Source organism: Cupressus sempervirens, chromosome 10 (genome assembly GCF_028749045.1).
Source record: "Cupressus sempervirens isolate cs-2001-9-10 chromosome 10, ASM2874904v1, whole genome shotgun sequence".
In the NCBI taxonomy this organism is placed as follows: Eukaryota; Viridiplantae; Streptophyta; class Pinopsida; order Cupressales; family Cupressaceae; genus Cupressus; species Cupressus sempervirens.
Window position 1 is genome coordinate 484,978,168 of NC_143127.1, and position 10,424 is coordinate 484,988,591.

Below are 10,424 nucleotides of genomic sequence, written 5' to 3' on the forward strand. Positions count from 1 at the left end.
TAGTGGAGGAGCATTCTTTCTTGGAGAGCGGTTAGTGTCATGGACAAGCAAGAATCAAAATTGCATTTCTTAGTCTACAATAGAGGTATAATATGTAGTTGCAGCAGTCAACTATTCTAACATAATATGGATCAAGAAATTATTTTTAGGAATGAAGGAAGAAATCAAGGAACCAATGGCAATCTACTATGATAACACAAGTGCAATTAATATATCCAAGAACCTAGTGATGCACACCAAGACAAAACACATTGCAATCAAGTATCATTTTTTGAGGGAATTGGTTCAAAACAAAGAGGTGAGATTGGAATATGTGAACACCAAGGACCAGGTTGTAGACATATTTACAAAGTCATTACCTAAGGATGCATTCTTGTATCTAAGAGGTAAGCTAGGGGTCATTCCCTTATCTGATGATCACTAAAGCATAGGTTAGTAATGCATCAATTGAGCTTCATTGAAGAACTATCAAGTTAATATAAAATTATCAAAGCACATTGCATATGAATTAGTATAATAGGTACATAGAAATTTCATTGTATGAAGTCTTTTGTATTTAATGTCAAAGAGGAAGTGATTGATGTCATGTAAAAGAAAAGAATAAGAGGGAGAGATTGAAGACAAATGAAAAAGGGAGAATTCCACTGAAAGTTGCTGAGAAAAAACCAATCAAAATCTCAAAGGGAGTTCTCATGGATGAGAATCAGAATGAAACTAAGGATATTATAAAATCATTCTTGTTATTGTTGCTCTAAATTTTCTTTGCACAATGACATGTTATGTTGTCATCAATTCCAAAGAGGGAGATTGTTATCTAATTGTATATTGTCCTTGATGTTACACAAATGTCAAACTTTAACCAAGCACAATATAAGTCGAACTTAGTCGGGCACTGAAGGAGATTCTAGTATCAACCAAACATGTTTCAGTGTTAACTGAGTTTAGTCGATTAGAAAAGGAGTTAGTACTAACAAAGCTTGGTTGGTCATCGAAGGAGTTAGTATTAACCAAGTTGGTTCAGTTATCAAAGGAAGCTCTATATTAATCTAGTGATCAGTCCAGTGTTAGCCGACTATCAACAAATTACTTTTGTTAATTAATTGGTTACTGCAAGTAGACCAAATGGATGTTTAATGTTTGTATGAAAATTTATTCAAGTGGACTTGAAATTGAGCATCATATATTTTCAAGGTCAATTTGTGGATTAAATGAAGCAATTGGAAAAATGAAAAAGAAGTGAAATAAGAAGGATATCTGATTAAGGGCATAACATCTGAGTGTGAAGATCGAGCTACAAAGAATATTCTGATCAGGAAGGAATAAGAGGTCAAACTAGAACAATGATCTGAATCTGCAAAGTCAGTTGCTTCAACAACTAGGTCAATCATTGTTACTTTCTAACAATTGTAGCAATGAAGTAAATCTCTTAAATGAGTTGACTTAATAATCATTCTTGTAAATCATCTAACAGGGTGGCATTTCTAGATTGAAGTGTTTGAAGACCTATAACAAGGCCACCCCTAACAAGGTGATTCAAATCCTCTAACAGGGTCACACTTAACTATGTGTTTTGTAACCTTTAAAAGGGTTGGCTTCTAACAAGGTTCACTCCAGAAGAGTCAAAAGTTGTAACTAGTTGCATTGGTGGTTTTCCCAATTTGGGTTTCCACATTAAATCTTGGCTTTTCATGTGTTCATGTTATTTTCTTTATGGTTTATATTTCTACACCTAAGTTCCTAAAGGTTAATACACATTAATGTTACAATATTCCTTTGTTACCTGAGTTACAGTGAATATCTAGTTCTAACCAAGCAGACCAAGGATTTGATTTATTAAGTGAAAAGTTTGTGTTCACATCTAAGGGACTTAGAATTATTTTTGTGGTAACTAATTCCCCCCCCCCCCCCTCTCAGTTACTCCTTGCATTTCCAACAAATAGATCCACTTTCATACATCTTCATTGCACATACAGGTTTATGCACAATATTAGCACAAGTATAAATATATGTCACACTATTCCATAAATGATTCATCCTTTATACTAGATTTACAGTTGTGAAATCTCCCACTATCAACCAAGAAAACATTTAAAAATAATTTTAATTAGATTGGAACTAAACATTATTGTGGTGGGAGAATGAGAAGTAGACTACAACACACTTTAACTAAGATAAAAAATCGAACTATACATGTTAAACATACCTTCTTGCATTCATCGAGATAAATAATTGAAGTGTAAAAACCCAAGGGTAGACAAACCTATTCGTAGAAATCACCAATGAACTTTAAAAATAACCACATCTTTGAAGCCAAAATTTCAGTGTCGATTGAAATAAATGAATGAAGACAAGGACATTGCTATCTTCTTTCCAAAATCACACCATAAAAAACTATTACACATATAATTTGAAGCACATATTTCATAGATAGAATATTATCAGTCATTGTCACACTTAGACAAATATCAAATTCACTACACTACTCTTTGAGCCATAAAACTTGAATCCAACAACTCCAAATTGTACATAATAGCATATCAAAATCTCACGTACATATTTGCAGCATAAATAATATGTGGAGAAAAATACTCATCATGTCATTGTACAAAAAACATGTTGACATTAATACAATAGTGTGTTGGCATTAATGAAAACCATATTAAATTACTCCTTATCCAAATGCACTCATTCTACTCAGTATTGTATTAACTTGAAGTTGACTTTATTGTTGGAAGATGATAAATGCCTTAACAAGATGCTTAGATTTCCAAGTAATCATTGTCCTCAATGCCCTCGTGCTCTATCTCTTTCCTTAGAACTTAGAAACTTGAATTTATGAAGGAGATCTTGATTAGGAATTATTGTTAAAATGAGGGAGGGTAGCTTTCTTGTATACTTCTCCAAGCATTTTGGAGTGTAAAACTTGATGAAAGCTAAAGAGAGATAAAACCCCCACTAAAATAATTAACCATTACAAAGTTTAAATTTAGGCCTGATCAAGCAAGGTTCCTCTATTGGCCCATTGTTTTATAATAGTGCACCCTAGGAGCCTTGGTCAATTCACCTAGGCTTAAAACTTATGCCTAAGATCTCATTTGAAAAAATGAAGACAAAATTTATGCAACATCAAGGTAGATCAAGCACAAAAGGCTAGGAACGCTAAAATATTATCTAATTGAGCAAGATATTATATAGAGATGCAATTTATGATGCAACTATTAGTCATCTCTATAGGAGTATGAACCTACATCATACTCCTAGTCAAGTCGATCAAGTCATAGGAAATAACTCTTATCAAGGTAAAAGATAATATGAAACACCAAGACCCCAAGTGACTTAGGACCTCAACAATGTAAAACAAAGACAAAAGAAAGATTAACATGAAAAAAGACATAAAAGAAAAGTTGAATCTATATTTCTCTCCTTGAAATTTTTCTTTCACCCTATTACGCAATGCATCATTACTTGAATGAATTGGATGTCAACTTACTCAACTTTCTTACCTTTTCTATTATAAAATTCAAATGCTCAAGACCAATGGTTTTCCTTAGTTCTGCCTTGTTTTTTATCTCTTCCTTGTCAAATCATTGTCCCTCCAATTTATGGATCCTCTCCAAGATCTACAACTACAACTTATATGATTGATCATTTGGTAGCAAAGCAAACATGAAATATATACTACACCAACTTCTTTGTCATGCCTTTTCTAACCCAAAAACTATGAACACACCTCCTAAAGGAGATGCAAGTGTAGGATATCATCATCTCCATTATCATTAGTGTATTCCACCTCTCTAGTGCTAAGGATCATTCTAGAGCTACCTCCATGACCCACCTTAAATAGGGGTTTCACTATCATTCCCACCTATTTCTCAATTACTAATTTATCATTTGGTGTTATTTGTTTATTTTATAATTTTTCTATTGTCATATCAAATATCATGTTTAATTAATTATTTATTTTTTAATCAATAGATCCATAAAAATTGGGTGTGAAGATTATGAATTCCGAACTACATTCTTGATGAATGAAGTGGATAGATTTGTTTGGTTTCTTTATATGTTTGAAATAATTTCTGGATTTTTAAGACTGCTTTTATATAATATTTATAAAAAACTTATAGGATTTTCAAAATATTTATTTAAGTGCTATTACAAGGGTATTAAAGTAATATCTTCATAATTTGACTTATAATTCTCTTTGATATAATGCCTTAGATAATACACTACCCACATCCCACCTCATCCTTGACCTCCTTACCTTGAAGAGTAACAACTCATAAAATATATTACCCACCTTGACAAAATAGTCCATTAATGTCACTGTTTGATTATAAGTTGAAGGTTTTTTTCCCCTAGTTTGACACCAATAGCACTTAAGGAACAACCTAAATTTAGGGATGGGAGCTACAAATTTGAGAACCAATAAGAAAAAAACATATAATATGAAGCATTCTAATGCATGCACATTTCCATCCAAATAGTACTATAATAAAAACATTTATTTTCCGCATAAAAACAAAAATTGTTTAGATGACCACCTTATTTTATTAATGACATACTTTTAATTGGATGATGATGGTAGTTTCTACAAAGAAAAATAATGTTTATTGCATTTCTTATTAAAAATATTGTAAAATGTGTGTACATAGGTTAATTTACTTAAAATATAAGTATTATCACTATGTAGTATAAATGTGTTGCAATACTAAATTCCATAATCATAAGTACCATGCCAACAATAGAACTCTAACCAACTTTTGACATGTCTCTCCTATATATTTATTTTTCAAGCAGTGGATATGAAGTGTTTGATTATGAGAGATGGTATGATTTTAAAAAATAAGAATTTTTAATAATGTCAAGTTGAAAAAATATAAATGCTCATGAGAATATTGTTCACTTATGTATAAACAAGATATTGCATATCTAATCTGAAAAATAAAAAATTTAAATCATGTCAATCAACATTTGGTACATGCAACACTCAATTTAGATCATCGCAATATTAATTCAAAAAAGAAAAGAAAATTAATTACACTAAATTAGAAAACATAAATATTCATAATAAAATTGATTTAATTTTCCCAAAGCCAAACAGTTATAATCTTTACTTGCTCTAGTAAAAAATATATAATTACAACTATAATATTTTTTCTCGTATATATAGAGATGTAGACCATTTAAAGAAAAAAAAAGGTACAATGTGTTTGAAATAATGCCCATATTATGAGAAGATTGATTTTGATCACTTGAAAAGACAAAATGTTATGTCCATATATATGTAAATTGATTGCTTTGAGAACAAACGCTCATTGGTGCAATTTTGTGAATCAACGAAAAACCTTGACCACCTAAAAGTCTTCCCACCCTGCCATTATTTAATTACTTTTCGTACGATATTTTATGCACCTTGGGACGCTGTAGCGTGACACGTGTGGGGATGGAGAGCGACAGCTTTTGTTTTCATTATACTTGCAATTGCCTTGCAATTTCCTGGAGACACTACGTGGGCCGTCTCTCAATGCCCCTTTTATCTTTTCCACATAAATGTCAAACAGCAATAGAACAATTTCCATGTGTACGTTGGTTTCTCTCATAAGTGTAACCATCCCAAAAATCTTTTCCAATAAAGCTCATTATCATATCAAAATAATACAATGAACGTTTCCTAACACATCTTATCCTAAATGAAGCTTACCTTATATGAGGATGGCATAGCTTACCTCATCAAGAACTACAAGAATCTAAGGACGACATAGCTTACTTCATCAATAACTACAAGAATCTAAGAACGACATAGCTTACTTCATCAATAACTAGAAGAGTATGAAGATGCCATAACTTACCTCATCAAGAACTACAAGAATCTAAGGATGGCATAGCTTACTTCATCAATAACTACAAGAATATGAGGATGCCATAGCTTACCTCATCAACAACTACAAGAATATTTTATGTTGAGTGGAGAAATCTTGTTCTAAGACTTTTTTTTGAAAACATATTAAGATTCCAAACCCTAGATTAGTAATTTTACCCATAACCAATCTATATTTATGGTGTTAGAAATAAGAATATTGATTACATTAGATATTATCTTATAAGAGTTAAAAATAAGGTCAATGTGTCCAATACTATTTTGAGGGATATTTTAAGTTAACAAGAGGCTAAAGAAAAAAATATAGGTGGGTGAATAAGACAAGAGAAAATGACATGAACATATAGATTAGTAATTTGGTTAGAGATCAAGGAATTCACAAGATAATAATATGTACACACACTAGGATATACTATAAGTGCCTCTGGTATATTTTGATCTCACGCCTCTTCCTTATCCTTTGGTTGGGAAATGATCCACTATACAATATATGGTATATCTAAAAGATACTAGTTTTCCCTTAGGACTAAGTGACCACCATAAGAGAAACTTAATTTCGGCAATTCAAACTTTACATGTTCTTGTAGGGTCAACTAATGTGGACAAACCTTGATATATTTCTCCTTAAATATCTAAATATATCATGAGTAGTTTATCAGAGTCATCCATGAATACCATGAAGGATATTTTGGGAAATATTTAATGTCAAATACTACTACTAATAAGTTTCAAAAAAAGTGTGATAAATTAGTCACCTAAATTGTTCACATACGTACTCACAAATTTATTAAAAGGTGTGATGCTTCTTGGAGATTTTTAGGAAATAGGTTTGTAGGCTCCCTCTCCTTCACATATATATAAATAGAGACTCCATTTTAACAAAAAGATTGACTATGGTGAACATATTTTTAAAAATTAAGAAATAGATACATATAGATTTTGGTACACACTTAAAGCTATACCAAATGGGTGGATGCAGTTCTACTAGTAGAAATTTTACATCTCTTACTTCATGCTAAAAAACATAATCATCGAGTTTGATGAGGTCACATAAATGGTTGATGGTAAATTAACGAAAATAGATTTCCACAATCCATGATATTATATTCATGCTTTTGGTTGATAGTAATTCTTTTTTTTTTCTTTCCAGTCTCATGACATTTTGGACATTGTTTCCAGTGAAAAGGCATCTTCAATAGATTATTCACCTTATCACCCACATGAAAATGACAAGAATTTTTTTTTCCCATCTAAATTCTATAAGTTAGAAATATACCAATGTTACTTTTGGTCTATTGGTAAAAGCCCTTGACACTGTAAGAAATGAAGATAAATGTGTACTTGATATTAATATTCAATATAATTTTAATTTAATTGCTTTAATAAAACAGTTTTATAATATAATTACATAAAAGAAGAAAACTCTTCGCTAATTGACATAGACCATATACTATTGATTTGGCGTGCAATGGTACAACCCGTCAAAGAAAACAAAACAAGAGACGACCCCACAATCAACGGAAAACTGACCCCATACACCTGTCTTGTGCAGTGCTGTTGCCTACAAGCCGTTCATCCCTGCCCTTTAATTAGTTACTTTTCGTAGGATATTTTATATCTATGAAAGTGTTCCCTGTGACGCTTAAGCGTGACACCTGTGGGGATGGAGAGCGAAAGCTTTTGTTGTTTTCTTTGTATTCACTTGTCTTTCAACGCATGATAATTTCCTGACCCCTCTCTTGATGCATGTGGGACTATACTTTCCTCAATAGACGAATTTCCAAATATGTATAATGAGTCACATGAGAGTTCACAGAAATGCCAAAGAGCAATAGAGCAATTTCCAAATGTATACCATGTCATAAAAATTAAACAAAAGGGTCGTACTTCATATTTTAATAATAATAATAATTACATAGCTAAGAAATCAACAAAGCATTAATAATAATAACAACAATAATATAGGGTCCTCTCAGTCCCTCACACATGATGTTTGAAAAACTAGAAGAAATGGCCTCTCTCTCTTGTGTTATTTAGTACAGATAGATGAAGAAATGGACCATCTTTGGTGAAGTGGGTGTTGGTGTTTAGGAAACACGGTAGCAGACCGTGACGCCATAGCCCATGAAGATGGTGGCCACTTCGAGATTGGGATCATTTGCAACGAGAGAGTTAATGGCTTTGATGCCCTCCAAAGAAGTCCGCATGTACTCGTTGCTTAGGAGGTTGTGTGGATCGTTGCCCCCCACAAGACCAAACCACAGTGTGTCATCATAGATTATTACCCCCCCTACACGCACCAACTTCATCAGTCGAGGATGGTACTTGTGGTAGTTCACCTTGTCAGCGTCCACAAAGGCAAAGTCAAAGCAATCCTTCTCTCCCTAAAACAAATTTTTATATCATTCACCCCATTAGACAAGATTGATCATCCTTCTCTTGAATTGAATGAAATGGGTTCATGTCAATGCATTGTTCAATTTAATGAATTGGGTTTCATGTTTATAATTAAGTTTCTTTACCTTTTCTATCATGGAGTCCAAGTACTCCAAACCAGTGGTCTGCCTTAATTCCACTTTGTTTGCTACCCCTGCCTTCTCAAAGCATGGCCACCCAAACTTTGGATCCTCCCCTGGATCCACCGCTACCACCTACACAATGGATCATTGGATCTCAAAATCAATCTATTACACTTTCAATTTCAATAATAGATCAAGAAATTGTGATATTGCTATCAAGATTTAATTGAGCAGTTTTCGAGTCAAGCTCGTTGACCCATGTTTCATGAGTAGTGATTCACACAAACCCATCTCTCATAAGAATAAATGGAACATTTAGTGGTCTTGATTTGATTGATAATGCCCACACATAATAAGAATAACCATTCAATTGAATATTACAAAGATATATAGAATAGAAGGAAAGATAAATAATCATTTTGTGGAAAAGTTATTATGATTTCAGATGGAAAGTAATTTGGTCGTTAATGTTCACAAGTAATAAAGAATAATCATTCTACTGAATATTATTAGATACGTAGGTTTATATTGAAGTTCATGAGCCTTATTCACAATAATAAGAGATGTTAGTTTGGTTGTTGATAAGTGATGAAGGATAACCATTCAATTGAGTGAGAAAAGAAGGAAACACAAACAGCCATTGAAATGAATCACAAAATAACACACTCCATACTCTTTACCTTGCCATCGGGGGGAAGAGCGAGAGCAATATTGAGCAAGGAATATCCAGTGAAGACTCCAATCTCCAAGGCTCTCTTTGCTCCGGAGACCTTGACCATGAGGCGCAAAAACTGCACCTGATCTGGCAAGGTCATCATCTCCCCTCTGCACATCTCAGCTCATATAACCACAACAACAACAAACAACACAAGGCAAATCAAACAAGACCAATACCAAGCCAGCTCAGCTCTCTACCTCTGAGTCAGCTTCCACGTCCGCTGCCACAGCTCCTTCGACGCCTCGTCCTCACGATGACGTGTAAATGTGTCCAGCATGTACTGCCCCATCATGCAACACACGTCATTACTCACACACCCAACTGGGAAATGGGTATCCAATAATACACACAAAAATTAAAGTTTTGGGCATGTGGACATCATTAATTCACCTTGTAGATGGACTCTTCCATAACATTTTGAAGCTTCACCCCAAATTTCCAATCCGCGGGTAAGGCACGTTTGTCATAGCCTTTTCACCCACAAAACCAAAACAAAAAGAGAAGAAAAAACCCCCCCACAAATCAGTCTCAATATAAATCGATACCAATACCAAAACACTACATTTGAAACATACTCAAAGAAGAAATCCTTGTCTTACAAAATTGACACCCATTAGAAGCGTAGTAGACAACATATCTTTGTCTTACAACATTAATACCAAAACACTACATCTAAAACATACACAACAAAATTGATGAACTAATGAAAACCAATACTAAATGAGGATGGCTGAGACCTGGCTTCCCATTCTCAATGTCTGTTAAATCATTTGGTTCAACTTCAAGTGAGTCCACCCCATTTCCATTCATTTTGGGAGAGGAGAGCAAAAACAGCAAAAAGAATTGAGAAAGCTTGCTTGCTTTGACACTCACAAGGAAAGACAGTCCAGGGGTCTGCAATTTATAGGCAATTGCAATCACTCACATGGGCGTCTAAACAATCGAGAGATCTTGGCCGTTCACGTGTCAAGCACTGGCGAGCCCTCCTCCCTGACATCTGCAATGGTATTATTGCAGGGTTTCGATAGCTTTCCCATGATGTTGATTGTGGACCCTCAACAAGGGGCTACCTGTCATGGCCTAAGCCCTTTTTCCTCCAATATGACCTCTCGATGTGACCGTATTTTAACTACAATCAGTCTACGTGGACCACAGTCTACCACCGCCTCCAAATATCCGGAGGAGAGCCATTCTCCTTTCTGTTTCTACTGTTCACTCAAATCACTACTTGTGTTAATTTTCTACTCTTTATTTATTGATTGGATGAAAGATTTTATAAACGTTTATGAGGTCAAAGTAGCCTATAGGA

General features: G+C 33.7%; 1 protein-coding gene across 1 annotated transcript; it reads right to left on the minus strand.

The window, feature by feature from the left end:
- Positions 1-7,746: 7,746 nt before the first annotated feature.
- On the minus strand, positions 7,747-9,988 carry LOC149534784 (tricin synthase 1-like). Its single transcript, XM_089803249.1, has 6 exons — positions 9,853-9,988; positions 9,506-9,585; positions 9,313-9,395; positions 9,078-9,222; positions 8,401-8,529; positions 7,747-8,262 (listed from the first exon to the last, which is right to left on the minus strand). The coding sequence occupies exons 1-6, from the start codon at positions 9,923-9,925 to the stop codon at positions 7,966-7,968; spliced, it is 807 nt and encodes a 268-aa protein (XP_089659375.1). The 5' UTR covers positions 9,926-9,988; the 3' UTR covers positions 7,747-7,965.
- Between the last annotated feature and the right edge of the window lie 436 nt (positions 9,989-10,424).